The sequence below is a fragment of the Perognathus longimembris genome, chromosome 15 (genome assembly GCF_023159225.1).
Source record: "Perognathus longimembris pacificus isolate PPM17 chromosome 15, ASM2315922v1, whole genome shotgun sequence".
In the NCBI taxonomy this organism is placed as follows: Eukaryota; Metazoa; Chordata; class Mammalia; order Rodentia; family Heteromyidae; genus Perognathus; species Perognathus longimembris.
This window is the reverse complement of record NC_063175.1, coordinates 50,234,877-50,259,606: the sequence shown is the minus strand read 5'-3', so window position 1 is coordinate 50,259,606 and position 24,730 is coordinate 50,234,877. Positions and strand designations below refer to the sequence as shown.

Genomic DNA, 24,730 nt, shown 5'->3' with positions numbered 1-24,730 from the left:
TTAGGGCTCTTTCTTCCTCCTTAGGAAGATATTTACTTATGACACTTACTTCTTTTTAAAGTTTTTAAAACTTTAGTGGGAAAATAAGATTAACGCGAAATAAATCCTCCCACAAGAACTTTCAAATTCTAACAGTGTACTACTATAGTCAAAATAACCAAATTTCCACTACCAGGAGGAAATAGCTAAACAATAAAGTAACATGATATAAGATGGTCATTATCACAGACTACGATCTCAAACCAAAAGTTAGAAATCAATCATTTAAAAGTCCATATATGGAAGTGGAACTATGGTTCCAAGTGGTAGAGAGCTAACCTTGAGCTGAAGAGCTCAGGGACAGCTCCCAGGCCCAGAGTTCAAGGCCCAGACTGACCAAAAAAAAAAAAAAAGTCCATATATGCTTAGAAAATTAATAACATCTCCAAATAATATACTACAGTTCCAAACATATCACAGGTTAAAAAAATTATAACCTAAAACAAATTATAAAAATTCTTAAAACTAAACAATCATTGAATATTACACAACCAAGTATGTGGAATACTACAAAAGCAGAAACAAAGGGAAATTTGGACATTCTAAATATTCACATTGGAAATGAAATCAGAAATTAATATGCTTATTATGGGTCTTTAGAATTAGGGAGGGGGTCAAAGCCAAAAAATGAATAAATCCAGGACTGAATGAAAGTGATATTTATAAACACATAAATGGCTGCCATGACACATGAACATACATGGAGACCATAAACCAAATACAGACTCTCTAAAAAATAAAAAGCCTAGTATATTTTCTGGCAGGTAGTTTCAAAAAAATAAAGACACATAAATGATACTAACAACAAAAACAAGAACATGGCTACAGAGTCACTCAAGATTATAAAACATTTTGTGGATTTTTTTTTCTTTTTTAACCAACAATAAACCAAGGGGAAGAAGACTTAAATGGCCCTATAATCCCTTTTTAAAAATTTATTAGTACCAAAATTTTCTTTCACAAAAACAATCAGGCCTATTCAATTTTACAGGGTGAGTTTTACCAGTTTCAAGAAAAACATCATTCCAAATTTGTGTAAACATTCACCAAACAAAAATTTTTTAAAAAACAAAAACCCTAACCCAGGCCAGTATAACCAAAACCACATCAGAAGATCAACAGAAAGAAAAATTAGAAGCAACATCAGTTATAAAAATTTATCAGATGAAACTTGCTATAATGTGTAGTAATGTAGAATGTAGTAATGGGCTAGGGCTGCTGACATGCACCTGTAATCCCAGCTAGTCCAGAGGCAGAACCAGGAACATTATGGTTTAAGGCCAGTCACGGCAAAAGTTTGGCATGTTATAAAACAAACCAAGAATTGTAGCACATGCCTGTAATTCCAGATACATTTGGAGGTGAAGTGGGACTGCTGCACTCCAATACTAACACCGGACAAATGTATGAGACTTTATATAAAAAACAAATTAGATTTTATATGAAAAATAAACTAAAGCAAAAAGGGCTGGGGATATGGCTCAAGTGACCTAGATAGCACAGGCCTGGAGTACAATCTCAGCAAGACTAAAAGGAAAAAAAAGAAAACAATAACAAAGAAAAAAGTACACCAAAACCAAGTTGAATTTACTTCAGATAAGAAAAGACAGCTAAACAGTATTAGCACTATAAAGCCATTAGTTGCTTTAAAATCTTTGATAAGAATCTGTAACATAAAAGACAAGACAAAAAAAGAACAAGAAGAATACTGTCCTTATTTGAATATGTAAGATTAGCTACATAATAGTTTCAAAGAATCTATGGGAATGATATTAGGTGGTGAAGGATATGTTTGCTCCCTTGAATGTGGTAATGGTTTAATAACTATATCTAGTACCAAATTGTGCTCACTGAACTTTAGAGTTATCAGACTCATGCCAATGTGTCATTTAGTGATACAGGTCCACGGTTAGCATCTACCTAGCAAATACAGAGCAGAGTTAGATTCCTGACATCAAAAAAATATTTACCATTTCAATAAAGTACTACTGAAGACACAGAAAAACAAGAATACTCATAAGGTGAATGTAAAATGGCACACCAACCTTATAAAACAATCAAGTATGACCCTGTAAAAATAAAGACAGCCCCACAGCTCACTACACTTTATTGTAAATACCCAAGAACTGCATCCTCAAGGACATAACTATAGAACTTGGGGCTGAATGCTCTCATTGTATACTGTGGAGGTGTGTAATCTTTTGTGTGATATTCTGCCCTCTAAACCTCCGCCCATTCATGCGAAGAGCACCTCTTGCAACAAAAACAGTAGTGCTCCCAGACAACAACTTCACCCCATTTCCTAGACCTTTTACAAAGGGGTAACCACTTCTAGCTGATAAGTGGTTGGCAGAGTGGCATGTGTCACTTTTCCATCCCAGTCTAAGAGCCAATGAATGAAACTCTACTTACCTCTTCCCCTGCCATATTTAACAAATGTTAAATTACAAAACAAGGAGCCTCTATAAGGCTTGTCCCTGCACAAGGTATAAAAATGGAAACATCTACCCACCCCCACAATGCCACCCGTTCACAGTGGAGTGAGAAATAATTACAACTCACCAAGATTTGAGAGGTTTTTGTTACCATGGCATAACTTAAGCCTGAATTAACTGACATGTTAACTGTAATCTTTTGACCATCAAAGCACTCCCACATATTGCCAAATGTCCCTTGGGCACAGTAATTCTATTGCCAACAATTGCCCTAAAAAAATACTTGCATACCAGGAGGCATTATCACCAAAAGATTATGCGAACAGCACTGTTTATGACAACAAAATCTTGGAAGCAACCCATCAACAGGAAAATTAAGAAATTATAGAAATTATGGAATGTTTATATAGTAGAACATTATACAGAAATGAAAACCACATAAACAACATGAAATCTTATTATAAAACAATACTGGGTGAAAAAAATCATTTTCATACAGTCCAAACACTAATTTCAAAAAAAAATGAATTGAAATTATGGCCGCACATTCTAGGACAGTGGATACCTCCAGAGTTATGACAAACAGGACAGATGTAAAGAGAACACAGGCATAAAGACATTGGCACTACTACAATTCCAAACTGACCTCTGGGAAGGCTTAACAGTTATTCAGTTTATTTGCTCAATTATAAAACACATTCAAATGTATTTTAACAAAGCATTATTTAAAAATCTATGTTAAATTCCAAGTCAAATTAACTATAGCATAGCTGTACCATAAATAAAACAACTTTATTAAACAAATATTTTTCACAGTTAAATTTTAAGAGAGCTTTATGACATTTGTTATTTGAAAATGGAATTGCCCATAACTCAAGTGATATGTGAATTTGATAACATAGCAATTATTGCTATGGTTTTGACCATGTAGCTCTACCTTAATTCTAGCTCTTCCATATATATAAATTATAAAACGAAAAAAACACTCTTCCTTTTATTAAGGTTTTCCTTTAACAATGGGAAAAAATAACAAACAAACACTAATGAAAGTTCAGGTTACAAAAAAAGTGAATTATTCTTTCCCTAACTGGGTCAACAGGTTTTAAAGGCTCAGTATTTCAATGTACTCAATTATTTTTAAAGGCATAATGCAAAACAGGTTTTACAAGGTTTGCTAGTGAAAAAAGGAAGCTATTAACTTTCAATTCACTCAATAGAAGAAGTCCATCCAATAACAGGCCTGGGAAACAGGACAGAGCTCCAGTGCTGAATGAAAATGCTAATTATAACTGGATTTTTCTGACCTTACCTGAGCATTCCACATGCTTTCCTGTCTTGGCCTCTCTCAACACGACAAACAATCTTTCTCACCATCTCCTTTATTTGTCAGCAGACTTTTCAGCCTTCAAGTTCTATCATTAATTGCTATTTGTTTCATTATAAAATCTCCCCCTCAAATGCAATCCCTCCCTCCATTAACCTCCTATAGAACTTTTCTCTTTTCTGTACCTCACTTTCAGCAAAAATTGTTGTAGTCTTCCTTCTTTCATCTCCAGACAAGAGACTACAAACTAGGATGGTAAGTTACCCACCTTTGCATTTTGGGGGTAGTGTGCACAGTGCATTCCCTAAGAACACATTTGATAGTTATGATACATTTCCCCATAAAAACACTTAGCATCTTAGAGAAGAGATTGATGGTGGAATAAGATACCATCAAACATTAAAATATATATTTAAGAAAATGATTTAAAATAGTGACTGATGACTGATTTTTCAGTAATCCATTGAAGGGACAAGTAACTGTGACTGATTCTTAATGCTCATGTAAGAGTTACGAAGCAATGAGGGCTGGGAGAGAGAGAGAAGGGGTGACATTGTCCAAAAAGCAGTGTACTCATTACCTGACTTCTGTAACTGTAACCTCTCTGTACATCCCCTTTATAATAACAATGAAAAAATAAAAACCTTAAAAAAAAAAAAAAGAAGCAATGTAGATAGGATGAGGAAAGTAACGGAGAGCAATGGAAGGAGTAATATATATATATATATATATATATATATATATATATATATATATATTTTTTTTTTTTTTTTTTTTTTTTTTTTGGGCCAGTCCTGGGCCTTGGACTCAGGGCCTGAGCACCATCCCTGGCTTCTTCCCGCTCAAGACTAGCACTCTGCCACCTGAGCCACAGCGCCCCTTCTGGCCGTTTTCCATATATGTGGTGCTGGGGAATCGAACCCAGAGCTTCATGTGTAGGAGGCAAGCACTCTTGCCACTAGGCCATATTCCCAGCCCCGGAAGGAGTAATATTAACATGCACTGTATTCATAATCTGACTTGTGGAACTGAAATCCCTTTATACACTACTGATTTTTTTTTTTAAAGAAGCAGTGGTTTTAAAATGAAAGCCTAAAATAGATCTAAAGGTGCCTTCCACTCTGGCCTATTTATAGTGAAGATGATCAAGTACTAGCCCTCTTAGAGTAGACTGTTCAGAAGTACTGACAACAGCTACCAATATAGACTACTTACAAGAAGAGACTAGTTTAAATATAGGAATGAAGAATGAGCTTGCTACAAAGCAGTTGAACAACAACACATTTGTTACAATACAAAGCCAGTCTTATTCTCATTATCCATACCTAGTGCCAATTAAAGTTAAAACTTGAACAAAAATTGACTTCTTATTTTTCCTCTTATTACACTGCTGTCTTCTTTCCCCTATCCATTTCAAGGGGGAAAAGTAGTATAGAAAATATATTTTCCATATGTCCTTGTTTTCTCATCTACTCCTTTCCTATTTATTAAAAGATTATATCATTCAAAAATCAAGGGCTGGGATATGGCCTAGTGGCAAGAGTGCTTGCCTTGTATACATGAGGCCCTGGGTTCAATTCCCCAGCACCACATATACAGAAAGCGGCCAGAAGTGGCGCTGTGGCTCAAGTGGCAGAGTGCTAGCCTTGAGCAAAAAGAAGCCAGGGACAGTGCTCAGGCCCTGAGTCCAAGCCCCAGGACTGGCAAAAAAAAAATCAAGACATACTGGCTGAGAATGTGGCTTAGTATTAGAGTGCTTGCCTACCATGCATGAAACCCTGGTTCACATGAACAGAGTAACACATGAACAGAGAAGGCCAGAAGTGGCGTTATGGCTCAGGGGATAGAGTGCTAGCCTTTAGTAACAAAAACTCAGGGACAGTGCCCAGGGCCATGAGTTCAAGCCTCAGGATTGGCCAAAAAAAATCAAGACATACTGACATATAATTATGATAATGCTATCCTACCAACACTTTGCTATAAACAAATCTGACAAAGACATTGTTTTCCCAACCAATCTGGTTCTATTTTATAAATAATAGGTGTACGATAGTTAGCATGTCCAAAATATTTGCTGGTATACCTGAAATGAGTAACATTTCCAGTTAAGATGTATAACCAGCCATTGTGTCAATTACTGCACTGATTGGTAAAAAAAATGAACAGAGGTAAGGGGTAAAGTGTGATCAAAGACTTGAATGCTAAACCCTATCTAGGGAGAGGTTTTCTGTACTACAAAATACACATTCATATGTTGACCAAGGAATGTCAACACATAATGATTTTATCATCTACAATCTGTAATAGTAAAAATCTAGTTGATCCATTTTCATTCTAGTATGTAAAATGCAGTACATAATAATAAAGCCAAGATCACAAGACTTCCGGTGGGCTAATGTCACTGTTATTTTCTGCAACTTCATTAACCAACAATACCCCACTGGTGGACCACAAACCTTAAATTAAATGAATCAAAACCGTCTAGTACTTATTACAGAAATAGCTCAGGGCAAATAAATACCTTTTATTAGTTGGGGTTTTCAAAAACTTACCTTTCCACCAATTAGTGGCAGAACATGCATCTTTCCGGTCAGGCTGTCTTTCACAGATGATACTATCAAGCAGGTTCCACACAGGATAACTTGGCGTCGCGTCCACCGGTTCACTGGCAACTGCATTTTGCCTTTGCGAACATTATACATTCCTGAGAGCTGAATACGTTCAGAACTACCGGTGCTGTGAGGCTTTCCTAAAACAAACACACGCAAACATGTTATTCTTTTTAAATGAGCATTTCCCTCCTCCTCATCTACCTACCATATAAGTCAATTGGACAGTAGCTTGTTTTGTGTAACAGAAATTGTTGTTGGAAGATATGAACTGTGTACTTTAAGTTTGGGCCTATGGTAATGCTAGGGATATCAAGAAAATGGTCTTAAACTGAGGGCAGGTAGCTCATATCTGTAATCCTAGTTTATGCCTGTAACCACAATCTGAGAGGATAACAGTTTGAAGCCAGCCTGGGCAGAAAAATCTGTAGACTCTTATCTTTCCAATACACACACACACACACACACACACACACACACACACACACACACACCACCCACAAGTGCAGCTGTGGCTCAAATGGTAGAATGCCAGGCTCTGACGAAAAAGCTAAGGGATAGTACCCAGTCCCTGAGTTCAAGTCCCAGTACCAGTGCAAATGGGGAGGGAAAGAAAAGGAAGGATTTCAATTTTGTTTTGCACCCCCCACCAATCAGCTACTTTAACATTTTTGTATAACATAAACCTACCTGAAAAATATCATGGAATCTATGGGGGGTGGGACATAAATATACACAAACATCAAATTGGACAGGTATGTGTGGTATGCTTATTTGACCATTCTTAACAAAATTTAAAAACAATGGAGTTACTCAATATCAAGAGTGTTCCCATTTCCACAAATCATATTTCTAATACTGTTAACTGTAGTATAAACAGCCATTGTTTTATAAGATAATTTTAAAAGTATGTCTTCTGTACTTATTATTTCCAGTCTGGCTATTACCTTCTTCTGTTTCAATGATTTTTGAACATTTGTTACAGTGCAAGTCTTCTATCATGATGAAGTCCATCTGCCTCTGAATATCTGGGAAAGCCTTTTCACATGTTTTAAATGGTATTTTACTGTGCATAGACTTCTAGATTAACAGTTCTTTCTTTTAGTATTCTGAGGATGATCTTGTGTTGTCTAGGAGGTACTGTTCTGTTCTATTACTTATCAACCACTTGGTTGAGAGTTTTCCTTATATTGCTGGTTTTAAGCAACTAAGGTTTTCATTATTTCTGAGATTCATGGTCAAGTTAAAAAACTAAGCAATTTACTTCTTCAAAGGATTTTTCTGATCTCACAAGGCCTCTTCTGTACTCCAATTGTGTGTGTATATATATATATATAGATAGAAAGAGAGAGAGAGAGCCATTTGAAGTTAACTAAGAACTCACTGATATTCTATTCTCCCTTTCCCTTATTGGTTGTGTCAATTATTATATATTCAGATTTTCTCACTTTTTCTTTTCCAATATTTAACCTACTCTTAAATCCAGCCATTATACTCTTCATCTCTAAAAATTAAATTTCAGTATATGTCCATACATATCAATATAGAGACATCAATGTACATATGTATCTGTGTATCATTTATTTTGATTTAGTTTTTACTGAATTTTCTCCTCATTATACATATTTTTATAACACTGGTAATTTGAGTTTATATGCCATCCATTATGACTTGACTTGATGAGCACTAATATCTGTATTTCTATAAATACTGCAGTTTTTCTCTAGGACAGTCATTTAGAAATAGTTTGGTTCTTGTGAGGCATGCTGCTAAAATGTGTTATGCTGTATGGCAGAAGCCTTAAGTCTAGGCTAATAATAATAACAAGCAATATCCTACTGAGTACTCCACCTCGTACCTGTAAACTATAAGGTTGTCCACTCCTGCTAGAAGGATGGTGAATGATTCCTGGTCCTGTATAAGCTTCTTTCAGTGTCTTTCCTCCAGCCTTGCATACTTTCCTCTCATATGAGCACTGATCTGTATTAATCTTAAGACTAAGTGGTAACCCCAGGCTTACTTACTTCCAGAACTCCACCTCTCCAAGCAGCTCTTTGTTCTCCAGCACCCCACCCCTATAAAACCAATCTGCTTTTCCTCAATGGACTCCCTGCTCTTTACCTAGAAGACCACTGACACAACACAGAAATGGGTACATGTTTGTTGTCAATTAAATGCCTCTGTTAAATATTCCCTAGAGCCCATCTTTAAAACTATGTTTACAAATTCTTCTAAAGTCTTCCCTTTAAGAGGTGGAGTCTCATTCCATTCCCCTTATGTATATGGACTATACTTAGTGGTCACTTCTAACAAACAGAATGTGGTAGAACCAACAGTGGCAGCCTGTGGCTCCTGAAAGTAGGTCATAAAAGGCATTAGAGCTTCCTCATCGCTCACTCTCTCTAGGATCATTCCCTCTGGGGAGGCCAGCTGCTACACAATGAGGACACTCACACAACCCTATGAATAGGCCAAGGAAGGGAGCAACAGAAATTGCCTGCCAATGGCCAGCAATTTACCCCCACTGCCGTATTAAAAGCAGATCCTGAAGGCACTGTTGAACTCAGAGAACTATAATCCCTGGGACATCCTGATACAAACCTCTTGACAGATCCTGAGCCAGAACACTCAGCTAAGACATTCCTGAATTCCTAACTCATAGAGAAACCATGACATGACAAATATCTGGTGTTTTGAGCTACTAAATTGTAGGGTATTAGCTAAAATACAATATGACAGGGATATGATGGTTTCACTTGTACGCACTAATCAAAATAACACTTGATTAAAATTTATTTTTGTAAAATAATTCACTAAACTGTTTCTAGTACTGTGCAGAATAAACCAATAGTGAGGGTCCACTAAAACAAGAAATAGTCAAAAACAAGAATAAGAATGGCACCCTGAGCTATTACAACACCCCCAAATGATGAGAGTAAAGAACTCAGGTTAATGCAGCATCAATAAATAAGAGAGTTTGGCCAGTACAAGAAGTTGATGGAAGGGCTAGAAATGTAGCTCAATCGAAGAGTGCTTGCCTAGCATGCATAAAAACCTGGGGTCGATTCCTCAGCACCACATAAACAGAAAAGGCCTGAAGTGGTGCTATGGCTCAAGTGGTAGAGTGCCAACCTTGAGCAAAATAAGCCAGGGACAGTGCTCAGGCCCTGAGTCCAAGCAACAGGACTGGCAAAAAAAAAACACCAAAAAACTAAGAAGTTGATGGAAGAATTTACCTTGTTTCTGAAGCTGAAAATGGTCTGGAATGAGTGGAAACACTCAGCACTCACCCCATCTGCCCGATCTTTGGAGCTTAGACTGATAAACTCTAAAGCATGTTTCTTATTGCATATAAATCTTTAAATCCTTTTTGACTACTTACAGTGATAGAATGAATTAAATTACTTGCCTAGGGTCATTTCAAGAGCCAACAGAAGATTGAAATGACTCCATAAGAGGTCTAGAGACCGGAGCATTAAACTGTATCTGGGCATTTTGTCTCAGAGTGAAGAGGCTAAAGCATCTCAAGAAGTGCTGACAGGAACTCTGAAACAGATTTAAGACTAGTTGCTCCTTAGCTAATGGAAATGACAACCAGCTGCTAAATACATTGGGAGAGGGTTAATTTATGCACCATATCAAAACGTGTAAAGTCAACTGCCCAGTAAATGTTGCTTCTGTCTGACAGTTACTTAACTTGATTGTTTATTTATATCTCCTAAGCTTTTATAGACCCTTATATACTTCACAGATGTCAAGATTTGAACCTTTTCTCCAATCCTAAAATTCTTCAATGCTACTAGATTATAAGTACCTTTATAATACTCATTAAATAATATCTAAAGCAGTGAGCTACCCTTCATGCTCTTAAAGATTCTATTCAGGTAGGGTAATCAAACAGAGAGGTATATCCACCATACTAAGCTGCCATATAAACTAGAGATGTCATAACTAGATATGAACTTTAAAATATATGAAATCAAAATAATGAAGATGATTACTGTTACTGTACTTTTGTGTAATACACACAAGATAATAAATACTAAAAGATAATGCCAAATGGAGACCAGTTACACCAGAAAGTCTCCAACTTGCAAATTCACTTGGAACGCTTGCTAATAAGATGCAGATTGCCGAGTTGTACCCTCAGAGTTTCTGATTAAATAGTTCTGGGTAGGGCCTGAGATTTTATTGATGCTGCAAGACCTGGAATCACATTTTGTGACCTGTCAAATTACAGAATTAGGTTGTCAATGACCTCTTTCATGATCTGAAGGCTCATAAGCACTTGGTTAACCTCAACCAGAGAAGCAAGTGAAAATGGATGGAGACAAGAGAAGCAATACAACAAGTATAAGCTAGACAGACTAGTAAACAGGTGCTGTCTGTACACTCTCCTATCTTCTCTTCCTTCTCTCTTCAAACTTACTCCATTCCATCATTCTATGACAAATGAGAATTATTCTTTAGTTATCCTCAATACAGGATATTCAAGCCTCTTTACACATTTAATGAAAGTATCTTCTTTTTTTTTGCCAGTCCTGGGCCTTGGACTCAGGGCTTGAGCACTGTCCCTGGCTTCTCTTTGCTCAAGGCTAGCACTCCGCCACTTGAGTCACAGCACCACTTCTGGCCATTTTCTGTATATGTGGTGCTGGGGAATCGAACCCAGGGCTTCAAGTATACAAGGCAAGCACTCTTGCCACTAGGCCATATCTCCAGCCCATGAAGGTATCTTCTTCAAGTGATGTTTCCATCACAATTTTGTCTTCACAGACTAGAAACCTTCCCCATTTCTACGAGCTTCTCGTTCACTTCTAGGGGCAATGTACAGATAGGTAGTGGATTGTAGACTTTTGTTATCAACTTCATATCAGGAGGGGAAAAATATGAAAAAATGTTCTAATCAGCCTTCACTTATTAGTCCAATGACTTTACCATCTGTTACTTCCCAGAAACTGTAGTCTCATGTTCCCTGTGCATAACTTTACAGAATACCTGAAGTGCTCTTCTGCATTTGATGAGTAATGCTGCCAACTATTTCTATTCTTTCATTAAAAGCCTGGTCACTTTACCTTGCTCCGGTTGATGTGGTGGATTACATTAATTGACTTGCGTATATTAAACCAGCTTTGCATCCCTGGGATGAATCCAGTTTGATCGTGGTGTATGATTTTTTTGATGACCTGTTGAAGTCGATTGGCCAGAATTTTGTTGAGAATTTTTGCATCTATGTTCATCAGGGAGATTGGTCTGTAGTCCTCTTTCCGTGATGAGTCTCTGCCTGGTTTTGGGATGAGGGTTATACTGGCTTCATAAAATGAGTCTGGCAGTGAACGTTCTCTTTCAATTTCATTGAAGAGTTTGAGAAATATTGGAGTGAGTTCTGTTTTGAAGGCCTTGTAGAATTCTGCGGTGAATCCATCTGGACCTGGGCTTTTCTTGGATGGGAGATCATTTATTGCTGTTTCTATTTCAATACTGGATATGGGTCTGTTTAGAAGGTTTAAGTCTTCATAGTTGAGTTTGGGGGTATCAATTTTTTCTAGGAAATCATCCATTTCTTCCAAGTTCTCGAATTTGTTGGCATAAAGGTTTGCAAAATAGTCCCTTATTATTTTCTGAATTTCGGTTATTTCTGTGGTGATGCTACCTGTTTCATCTCTTATCTTGTTTATTTGAGTGTGCTGCCTTCGTTCTTTGGTCAGGTTTGCCAGGGGTCTGTCTATCTTGTTGATTTTTTCAAAGAACCAACTCTTTGTTTTGTTGATTCTTTCGATGGTTTTTTTCGTCTCTAATTGATTTAATTCTGATTTGATTTTAATTATTTGCTTCCGTCTATTGACTTGGGGTTTGGCTTGCTGTTCTCTCTCCAGAAAATTAAGGTGCTTCCTTAAATTACTGAGTTGCTGTTTCTCCAGTTTGTTGATGTATGTACTCAGAGATATAAATTTTCCTCTGAGTACTGCCTTTTGCAATAGCCCCCAAAAACATAAAATACCTAGGAATAACCTTAACCAAAGAAGTGAAAGACCTCTTTGAAGAGAACTTTAAAAGCTTGAAAAATGAAATTAAGTCAGAACTAAGAAAATGGAAAAACCTCCCATGCTCCTGGATTGGGAGGATTAATGTAATCAAAATGGCAATATTGCCAAAGGCTATCTACAAATTCAATGCAATACCCATTAATATCCCAACACCATTCTTTAATGAAATAGAGGAAGCAATCCAGAAATTCACATGGAACAATAAAAGACCTAGAATAGCAAAAACACTCCTAAGCAGAAAGAACAGTGCTGGAGGAATTACAATACCCAACTTCAAGCTGTATTATAAAGCTATAGTAATAAAAACAGCTTGGTATTGGCACCGGAACAGGCCTGAAGACCAATGGAACAGAATTGAAGACCCAGAATTAAACCCACAGAACTATGCCTACTTAATGTTTGATAAAGGAGCTAAAACAATAGTATGGAAGAAAGATAGCCTCTTTAACAAGTGGTGCTGGCAAAACTGGCTCAACACATGCAACAAACTAAAACTAGATCCTTATATATCACCCTGCACCAAAATCAATTCCAAATGGACTAAAGACCTTGAAATCAAAACAGGCACCCTGAAGACACTAAAGGAAGGAGTAGGAGAAACACTTGGGCTCCTTGGCACAGGACAGAACTTCCTTAACAAAGACCCTGAAAGGCTACAAATCAAAGAAAGGTTGGACAAATGAGACTGCATCAAACTCCAGAGCTTCTGCACGGCAAAGGACATAGCTCTCAAGATAAACAGAAAGCCCACAGACTGGGAGAAGATCTTTACCGGACATTCAACAGACAAAGGCCTCATCTCTAAAATATATGCAGAACTAAAAAAATTACCTTCTTCCAAAACAAAACTGCAAAGAACCAATAGCCCCCTCATCAAGTGGGCTAAAGACTTACAAAGAAACTTCTCTGATGAGGAAATGAGAATGGCCAATAGACATATGAAAAAATGCTCTACATCACTGGCCATAAAGGAAATGCAAATCAAAACAACATTGAGATTCCATCTCACCCCAGCAAGAATGTCATATATCAAGAAAACTAATAATAACAATTGTTGGAGGGGATGTGGCCAAAAGGGAACCCTACTTCATTGTTGGTGGGAATGTAAACTGGTTCAGCCACTCTGGCAAGCAGTATGGAGATTCCTCAGAAGGCTCAATATAGAACTCCCCTATGACCCAGCAGCCCCACTGTTGGGTATCTATCCAAAAGCCCACAAACAAAATCACAGTAATGCCACCAGCACAACAATGTTCATCGCAGCACAATTTGTCATAGCGAGAAGCTGGAACCAACCCAGATGCCCCTCCATAGATGAATGGATCAGGAAAATGTGGTACATTTACACAATGGAATTTTATGCCTCTATCAGAAAGAATGACATTGTTCCATTTATAAGGAAATGGAAGGACTTGGAAAAAGTTATACTAAGTGAAGTGAGCCAGACCCAAAGAAACATGGACTCTATGGCCTCCCTTATTGGGAATAATTAGTACAGGTTTAGGCAAGCCATAGCAGAGCATCACAAGGCCCAATAGCTATACCCTTAGAAACACATAAGATGATGCTAATTGAAATGAACTCCATGTTATGGAAACAAGTGATATATCACAGTTGTAACTACTTTCAACGTCCTATGTGTATGTGTAGTTTCTATTATTGATAATGTTTTATATCACCTTCCTATGTTTGTACCTACACTATCTCTGTAATCTTATCTGAGTATATTGGAAACCGTGTTTACTGGTATTGGAAGTAGGAAATTCAAAGGGAATACCAAATTCGAGAGACACAGGGTAAAAAAAGAGAAATAACTACAAAAGCAATACTTGCAAAACTGTTTGGTGTAAGTGAACTGAACACCTGGGGGGGGGAGGGAAAGGGGGGGAGGGAGGGGGGCATGAGGGACAAGGCAACAAACAGTACAAGAAATGTATCCAATGCCCAACGTATGATACTGTAACCTCTCTGTACGTCAGTTTGATAATAAAAATTTGAGGAAAAAAAAAAAAAAAAGCCTGGTCACTTTGGTAGACTTCATCACCTACCTTTCCAACTAGTTGGTACTTCTCCACAAAGGATGTCACAAGGCACAAGAGAAACATGTAAGATGCCAGAAATGAGGCATTTTACATTTTCAACTCACTGAGCTGATTGGGCTGATAGCAAGCAGGCCTTAGTCAAACTTGGGCTACAGAAAATTCAAAAATTAGTATCTATCATGAAGCAGTAGTGACCTCAGCATCATTAAATCTTAAATCTGAGTATACCTAAAATTCAGCAGACACTTATTTACTATTATCCACTCTAAAATGACATACCAAACTATCTCCTTCAGATAAAAACTCGAACTGAGACCAAGATGATCGATTCTGCCATGGTATACATATAGGAAGCGTCACTGCTCTCGCTGAGTCACATTTCCACTGTGGGATACTGTTGTCATGAGTGGTGCGATGCACCATCTGGGCACACATACTCCTTCTAAGTAAATACTAAAAAAAAATTTCTGATGTCTAAGCATAAATGACTTTGGGATCATTCATACTCCTGTTCCTCTTAAAACACAGTGGAGGGAAAAACAAACTGCTTTTTCATTTTCATTGCCAAGGAGAACTCAGTCAAAACAAATTCAGAATTTATAGAAACACACAAGCACATAAAGTCCCAATATAATTCCAAAGTCTTTTCCATAGTGGTTTTCTCTGGGAGAAAGGGCTATAGTTTATTTTCTATTTTATAATACAAACAATGTTAAAATTGACATTTATAAATAAAAAAGAAGATTGCAAGAAGAACATAAACTTTATTTCCATTCCTCTGCTGCATTACATAATATTTCATTAAGGACTACTTTCCCTACAAAGTTGAAAATAGCAACAAGAATAGAACAAAAGGTCTAAAACTAACCATCTTCTACATTCCTGACTTCTACAGCAAGTGCCAGGAACTTCATTTTTAAGCCTTTTCAGAACCACATACAAAAGTCCACAGTTCACACTTAAGTATTCTCCAATTAGTATAATAAAAAAACAGCCCCATCATCAAAAGTTTAAAAAAATTATTATATTGTAAAAGTTGTAGGGTTTTGACCACTTTTTAAAATTTATATATGTGTGTCATACTAAAGAAAATATACAATTATATATCTGTCTTATGGCCTTCAAATTTTATCATTACATATGCTCTTCCAAGTTGTCAGTCTCGGTATCTTAAACACTTAGAAAATGAGTAATAAATTATCTGTTTCTACTTGGCAGTTGTTTCTGATTTTTCATTTTATGAATTAACTAGGTCAAAGAACATAATTGTTTTTACAGTTCCAGATTCTTTTTTCATGTAAGCAGTTCTTTCTAGGCACTAACTATAGGTCAAAATGAATAAAGATAAGAAAGCTTCCAGTTCTGAATATTTCTCCCCACAGGAATGATCACTTTCCAGACAAAGAGCATATATAAGAGGAGACCCTAGCACACTTAACTACATTATTAATTAAAATGAACTCAACACTACTACACAATGGGTAAATGGGTAAGTTTCACATTGTTGATACCAGTAGCTGCATTTGAGTAAGATAAGTAAAGTCACTGCTCTCTAAAAAATGTTTAAAACAGCCTCAAAAAAAGGAAGAAAAGGTAAGAGAGGCAAGGGAGAGAGGAAGGGAGGGAGGGGAAAGAAGAGGGAAAATTAAAATTATAATTCTTTTAGTAAGGCTTTTAGATTTGTATTTAAATACTTTTCTAATTTTACTGAGCACCCTATATTGAATTCTCTGGTCACAACCTCCTCCCTGTAAAAAAAAAAAGCACGTTTTACCACTTGAGAAAAGGATGAGAGGTTAGAGGGTACGGCCATAAGAACACTAATTGTCCATGGCTATAAAACAGAAATATACTTAACTAAGAATAAAAAAAAAACTTCTAGCTGGGCACTGGTGGATTACATTTGTAATCCAAGAGACTCAGGAGGCTAAGATGTGAGGATCAGATTTTGAAGCCTGCCTTGTCTGTGATACTCTTATTTACAATTAACCACCAAAAATCCAGAAGTAGCACCACAGTTAAAGTGGTAGAGCACTAGCCTTGAGTAAAAGAGTTCAGAGGCAGCATCCAGACTCTGAGTTCAAGCCCCAGGATGGGCACCAAAAACTAAAATAAAATAAAATTTACTAACAACAAAAGGCATTAGGAATTCTTTGCTAGTTCATTCTTCAGACCACAACGTAACCAAAAAACAAAACCTTTAGAGGAACATAAATTTCCAGGTATTGTAAAACCTTACAGAAATTTTTAAAAAGCAGTATTATATTTTAATAATATATTTGAAGTCATATCTTTTATTCCTAAATTATCAGATTTTGGGGGGTGACAAATTACTTAGTGTTGATTTTTCATCTACAGGTATGTGAGGAATTATTTAGAATACACATCAGAAACTTAAATTTCACTTCCAAAATAAAAGCTTCATGAGGCAAAATACATTTAAATGGTTTCATATGAATACATCAAATTCCAAAGATTCTATTTTGGTAAGGACTGGCAAGATATTTATCAATTTCAGTTTTTATTCTTTGAACACACATGACAATTACATTTTGACACCTCTCCTAGAAATAGGCCTAAGCCACACACCTGGTGGGTGCTAACAAAATGGGGCAGCAGAATATAGGACACTTCTAGATCTGCCTGTACACTGACCCCTGTTGTGTTCATGCACTATTCCCTCATCCACCAGAAGAATGAAGTCCCACCAGAACATTCCGAGAGGCTCTGGGGATGAGCACACTACAAGAAGAATGGATCATAGGCTCCTGAGTCCACTGGAATGCAGCTGCCTTCCCAGAGATATCAGCACGGACTAGTCATGAGAACAAAAGAAACTTGTATTATGTTAAGCCACTGGATTTGCACAGTTGCAAGGTTTTTATAGTAGCTAAAATTTCCCTAGCATATATTCAAGTTAAAATTTCACCCTTGCTGAAACAGAAATAAACTGCTGTCACATACTAAAAGCAAACTTCTACAGTCAGCATAATGGTCATTTTCACTCAAAGCTAAGTGCTCTACAACTTATGTCATACTCCCCCTTGCAGCTTTTTGCTGGTTAATTGCAGATAAAGATTCTCATACTCTCCTGCTTGGGTTGGCTTCAAACTGTTATCCTGAGAACTCAGCCTCCTGACTAGCTAGATTACAGGCGTGAGCCACCAGTGCCCAGCCATGAATAGCTTTCTGTATCCCAAAGTGGGAAAATGACTGCTTTTCATCTATTCAGTGCTTGTTTATCACCTTCCACGTTATCAGCATCTTCATTTTTACCTAAGCCTTTCAGCTTATAGGTTAAACTGGAGAGGAAATTTTCTGCAGTCCTAGCATAAGGACAAACATTTTTCATCTCTGAAAGTGACTATGTGCTGGGCCAACCTAGTGTGTTCTATTAACTGGATCTGTCTCCAATCTACTGGACTCAGCCACCTTCTTATCCCATTCAACATAAGTAGGCTGCATCAGTGAAAGAACGATTTCTAAATACACAGATCAGTTCACAAGAGGATACAAAGATATTGCCTTCTTTATTTATGCTTGTCCCAGAAACTATACACTGTGCACCAAATGCTCAATATATAAATATTAACTTGAATTAAAATTTTAGAGCATTCCTCTAATTTTATCAATATAACAAAAGTAAATAAAACAGTGGACAAACTCCAACTTGCCAATAATTATGTAATATATGTGAAAAATTATTTTCTGCTTCCTATAATAAAGAAGAAAAGTGTTCTAGTTTGAATCTGAAATGCCCCCAAAAAGCTCATGTGCTGAATGAAGCATTGGCTCCTGATACAGTAAGGTTCACAAATACAGCCTTTGGGAAGTTATCTGATTAGGGCTCCATCTTCATCAATGGATTAATCTTCTTGCTGGACTCATACTAAATGGGATATGGAAGGTGGTAGAAACTTCAAGAGGCCTAGTTGGAGGAAGTAGGTCTCTGGTGACATGCCTTTGAAGGAGCTATTTTGTCCTTGACTACTACTGCCCTTCTCTATGTGTTTGCTTTGGGGAGAAGCGCTGTTCCACCATGTATTCCCACCATAATACTCTGAGGCATCACAACCTTAGATACCAAGTTACCATGGACTGAAGCCTCTGAAACCATGGGTCAAAATAAAGCTTTCCTGTTATGTTGGCTTTCTTAGGTATTTTGTCTCAGCAGTAAAAAAACTAACACTTATTTTGTGATCACATAATGCAATATTCTCTGAAGATTATTAGCTTGAGAAAAGAAAGCCCAATCAATAGATTCATCTTACACTAAATCAGAAGATTTTGTTGTGAAAGAAGACAAAGGGGTCAATTTTGTTCATAAGGAGTTTAGGCAAAAAGCTGACAAGTGTTTAGTAGGTAACATACTGATTTAAACTAATTTCTGATGAACTGAGCATTCATGTCAAGGTTTATTTCTTGGTGTCCTCAAACAATTATGAGTCTATATCCTCAAATAACTGTGAATCTTATCTCCTACAGACAACACTTTAACTCATATAATCCCAAACAAATTTAAAGGGAAAATAAAATGGTATGTAAGAGCTTTAGAACGGAAGAATATAATCTCATTCTAAAATATGAGGACAAAGTTCTGTTCTGTCACATAGAAAATTATGAATCTTAAAACAGATGTCAAGCTAATCTTCAAAGACATTATTTCAATGTTGCAAACATTTAGCTCTCCCAAAGACATCTTCATCTTCACTTTTCACCTTCATTTTCTAAAAATCATTTGCCTTGAAAGTATGATGTATCTTTCAGAAGAAACCAGTTTCCTTACAAGCTTAGGAAAAAACAATAAAAAAAAAACAAAAAAATAAAAAGCCATCCTGAGAATATAATACCTATTATCCATTCAATTGCCATAACCATTGCTATGCCTTACACTTTTGAAGAAAAGTGGAATGAGCAGAAGGAAACACATAAAAAATAAACATTAGAAAAAAATAATACTAAAGGTTTCCTTTCCCTACAAATCTACAAATAAATTCTTCCTGGAATCACAACAATAAATCACCTTAAAAAGAATAGGAGTCAGGCTTTCATAATAAATTAACCTAAGTTGTATCTATCAATTCTGTTTTCCTACACATGTACAAACATACCCAATAATGACATCAGAGAATATTTTTGTATTCAACATAAAGATATGACTTGTCCAAGCAAAGACACTATATAAAATGTGTGTGTTTTCATTTTGATTTTTTCCTCTATAGACAAAGAGAAGTCCAGAGAATATGGAAGCTAGAATCATATAAACAGAAACAGAACCATTATTTCTACTGAGAGTTTTAAAGTCATTTAAAAGGAAGCAATTACATAAGTTGTTTTGAATTTCCCATAGTCTATGTTTTACCATCTCTCTCCCTATCCCATTTTACTTAGCAGTATGATGTCCTAGAGCCACAAACACATTAACTGTAATGTTTATAACAGTTTTAATCATCAAAAGTATTTCTTTTGGAAGAGCATTAATTCCCATGTGCTCAGGCTTCGCTCCATTGCCTTATGTGGAATCTAACCTGACCATTTTGTCCAATGCTCCCACCTCACCCTGTTCCCCAGGAGAGATGGATCCTCTCTCCTTTGCTCAGTGAGTTGTTTCATGGTCTGGTGCTCAGGCTTGGCTTTGAGGTTCTGGTAGACTTGCTTCTCCCCTTCGGTCTGGATACACAGTTCTTTCCCATTGGTGATCTAACCTTCCCTTTTATCTGGGTTATCTCTTCCCAGATAGAAGAGGGCGTAGACCATACACCTGCCTCTGCTCATTCTTATCTTCTCCTTTTGCATGCTCACATACACACACTGACCACTGAAGAAAATTAAGCAAGAGAATGAGAAGAAAACCAAACAGAAAATGAAGAGAAGTAAAAGACTAAGTGGGGGAAAGGGGGGAATAAAAAACTAAGTGGTATTGGACATAAAGCAACACAAAGCCAATCATATTCCTGGACACTAGTAACCATACTGTTTGTATATACTAATGTGATTAACATAATAGTAAATGTAAAACATAAGAGAAAAAAAAAACAGGCAAGAAAATATGTTAGAATGCTAAAGGGACAGAAGGTAAATGCCAAAGACTGAGTAAGGATGAAGTGAAGGCATGGATAGAAGAGCAAATGGAAGCACAAGGAGCACTGCAGACAATGCAGACTCCTCAAGTTCAAACCCCAGTTCTGCCCTAGTAGAGTCTGGGCTACTTTGGGTAATTTCCATTAAACAACAACCGCCAACTACAGAACTCCTTAACCCCAAAACTGTCTGGTTTGTCTGAATGTTTACATTATATGTTACAACATCTAGAACAATGTTGTGCATAGTGTAAACAAAATACCTACTGAATAAATAAATATAATTTTCTTTAACTGAATTTCCTATGAAGATTCTATCAAACCAGAAGGCTGTTGTGAAGATTATATAAAACACAAAGACAGTTGATATAAAGCAATGTCAAGTATCGAACCAAACATTCAATAAAGTGAGGGGGGTTTTTGTTAGATAAGGTTAGGCAGTAGCTACAAAAACAGCAACAAGTAGGGGTACAGATGTGGCACCAGTCACAGAGGGCCAGCCACGCAAACAAAGCAAACATTAGGTCCCTTCTGAGTTGTTCTAACCCCAGTATGGGGGGAGGAGGGAGTAGGTGAGATTGTTTACAATAGGCACATTTTAAATATGCTCCACTAACAGAAATGCCTCATTCTTCAGCCATCCTCCCCCTTGAGAATCATGTCAATTGCATACTGTGAAAGATGTATGAGTCAGAATTTGTATGTTTGTGTGCACTGTGTATGATGATTCTACCTTGGAATTGAGACTACAACAGTAGACTTACCTAACATTAAAAACACTAGATCAAGTTTTAAAGCATGCAAAAAAGACTACTTGCTTAAAAAAAAAAATCAAACCACAATACTATAGAATGGCTTAAATAATTTATATTCTATAGTCAGGTGCTGGTGCCTCATACCTGTAATCCTAAATGCTTGGAAGGCTGAGAACAGAAGGATAGTGGTTCAAGGCCAGTCTGAGAGAAGAAAAGTTCATGAGACTGCTTCTCAAGATACAAGAAAGAATTCTAAATAAAGGCTCTCCCTCCCCTCCTCCAACTGAGGTTTGAGGTGGTAACAGCTCCTCCCCTGCTAATCTTGAGCACTTAACACTACACACTAAACCCTGCAGCTTTCATATACCCTGTCCACGTTCTCCTTAATTTCTCCTTGTTTAAGCTGCCATCTCTCTTTCCTGTTGCAATCTTACTTGTCCACAGAGAAAAAATGTTTTAGTGAGTATTTAAGAAATACATTGTTATAAGAGATTTTGTAGTATGTTTGGAGATAGAGATAATCAAATCTGCAACTGTATTTTCTAAATAAATTGTACAAACTTGGTAAGGCCAAAAACATAGTTCTTCAGTGTATAAATAAATAGTTTAGGAGTGGAAGGGAAAAGATAGGCTGCTAGGGAGAGGTACAGTAGAAACTGAGACCACCATTCAATCCTTCTACTCCAGATTGCCACTAATGAGATAGGTTTTCTAATGTAAGGCATATGTTCTACTCGATAAACCCAGAGGACTCTTCTATCTTGAATACTTTCCTCCACCCTCCTGGGGCAGCAGATTAAAGAGAATGGCTAGTTTTCTGAACAGGGAACACCTCTACATTTCTCAGTGACTTTCCCAGCCAGCGGCCAGTAAAGTCTTGGAAGTCTCCCTACCAGGTGATTGTTAGAAAATAAAAGAACACTGACATAAACCAAATGACATATATCACAAAGGTGAGTTTTAGGCTCCTTTCCTTATCTATTTCATAAAATATCCTATTTACCACTTTTTTTCCTTCTCATGGACAATTTAGACATTTTTCTTTCTTCACATAAAATCTCCCTCAATGTGAACTTCATTCAGCAGAGAATATTCAAGGCCAGAGAAGGGATATAAAATTCAAATAAATCAATTTTGTTCAAATTTTAATAATTGGACAAAAACACTCTGGTTTGGGAAGAATGCTGATCTAAACTTTATAAGTGCTTGACCAATATTTGCCAACTCTCAGAATTCTGTGGGGGTTTCTTTCTCTATTATCATGACTTTAATAGGTATCAAGTAGAAACAAGAAGATTAAGGAACATTTGTTTTCTTATTGAGTCTCACTGGGGACCTTCTGGCTCTTATCAGGAATGACTTGATCAATGAATCAATTAAACAGTGGCCACCCAGTTAGTTTAGCCACAAAGTTCAAAGAACTGACTGTGACGCAATCTCTAAAGAACAAGTGAACAATAAAAAAACCACGAGGAAAAGATTCATTTTTGTATATAATTTTTGTTGGGGTTTTCAAAGTAAGCCTATAAATGTTCATAATAACACAAACTCTTCAACAATATAACTCTAAAATATTTCTGAAGACTCTTTAAAGGACCTTTTAAACAAAAGTATGGAGCAAGTCTTCTGTGAGTCAAAATTAAAAGATTCAGTTTAATTTTGCTACATGAAACATGTCTGTGTCAAACTGAGGAATAACGAGAAATAAAGGATGATGTACTTTGCTCTTGTAGTAATCCAAGAAGGATGAACAAAAAGAAAGAAAGAAAGAAAGAAAGAAAGAAAGAAAGAAAGAAAGAAAGAAAGAAAGAAAGAAAGAAAGAAAGAGAATGAGTGGAATCATGGAGACTGGGCTCAAAGCCTTGAGCAAGTTGTTAAGTCTCTTTCCAAATAGTTTGGAAAATGTAACACCAATTTTGGAGGCATGTAATTAAGCAGTGATTCTGGACCCAGTACACCAGGATCACTAGTCAGACTTACTCTAAAGTCCTGGGACTAACAAGTTCCTAGTAAGAAACTTGGGACCACGCTACCTGTGTTCTAACAAGCATTTTTAGGTTAAGTCTGGTGCATTCTTCAGTTTACAAAACAATGTTGTAGCTGAGCACTAGTAGCTCACACCGGTAATCCCTGCTACTCAGGAGGCTGAGATTCAGAGGATAGTGGTTCAAATCTAGGGGAGGGATGGAGGGAGGGAGAAAGGAGAAGGGAGAAGAGAGGATAGAGGGAAGAAATGGGAAGGAAGGAATAAAACCAGGTTTATGGTATTCCCAAATGGAAAAGGTCATAAGTTATTTTTTAATACTTCTTAAAATTATATGTCTCTCCTTTTCAAAACATGTACTGAGAGTTAGTACATAACAGGATGTAACTAGACATAAGTAGTCCTACTTGTCTTTCCAGTGGTCAGGCTAACACCTCCCAGTGAATTAGTGATCATTCCAATCATCCTCTCAGGCTTTATGAATTATATTTTACTGCACCATAATCAAGGTCCACTTCACATAGCACTTATGCTGAGACTCCTCATAATTTCATCCTACCAAGCTTTATCATTTCAACAGAGAAGGCTAAGATACTAAATGATATGTGTGTTTTATAACCAGGGACTTAATTTGACTCATAATCTAAAATTAATGATAAAATAAGAGATGACAATCCTTATAGTTAATTAGCTACATGGCTTATTCTCATTCTTTGCTCAAATAATAACAAAATCTTTGTTCAAATACCAACAGAGCCTGGCCCTGAACACTGGCCACATATTCTGTAATACTTTAACCTGCTTTCCACATTCCCTTGCACCTCCTTCCCTGCCCTACTTTTTCTTTTTTCACAACACTTATCACTTTATATATTACAATTTACTCATGTGTTTGTTTAGTATCTCTTCCTTCTGATATGTAGCTCCATGGGGACACAGAGCTCTGCTTTATGCATGAATGTATACTGAATACCTATAACAGTGCTGTTGACAAAGAAGTAAGCCAGTCAATACCTGGCACACAAAAGCTTCAAAAGAAAGTTGTGAAAATATTTAAGACAAGGATAATATTTACAATGTTTTATTACCATAAAAATGCTTTAGTTACAAAAGAAGAATTTATTTTTATCCAAATAGGGTGAAATTTATTTATGAACTGTCGAAAAATGCCAGGTGCTAGTAGCTCACACCTGTAATCCTTGCTACCCAGAGGCTGAGATCTGAGGATAACAGTTTGAAGCCAGCTCAGGCAGGAAAGTCTATGCGATTCTTATTTCCAATAAACTACTCAGAAAAAGCCAGAAGTGGTGCTGTAGCTCATGTGGTAGAGTGCTAGCCTTGAACAAATGAAGCTCAGGGGCAGTATTCAGGCCCTACATTCAAGCCCAGGATTGATACATACACACACACAACAA

The 24,730-nt window shown here is 36.8% G+C and overlaps 1 protein-coding gene across 1 annotated transcript in view; it reads right to left on the bottom strand.

Annotated features, from left to right (window-relative positions):
- Phlpp1 (PH domain and leucine rich repeat protein phosphatase 1) overlaps positions 1 to 24,730 on the bottom strand; it is a 183,309-nt gene that overhangs the window by 93,469 nt on the left and 65,110 nt on the right. Inside the window, 1 exon segment of the mRNA XM_048363595.1 lies at positions 6,351 to 6,547. Within this exon segment, the coding sequence (XP_048219552.1) occupies positions 6,351 to 6,547 (197 nt within the window).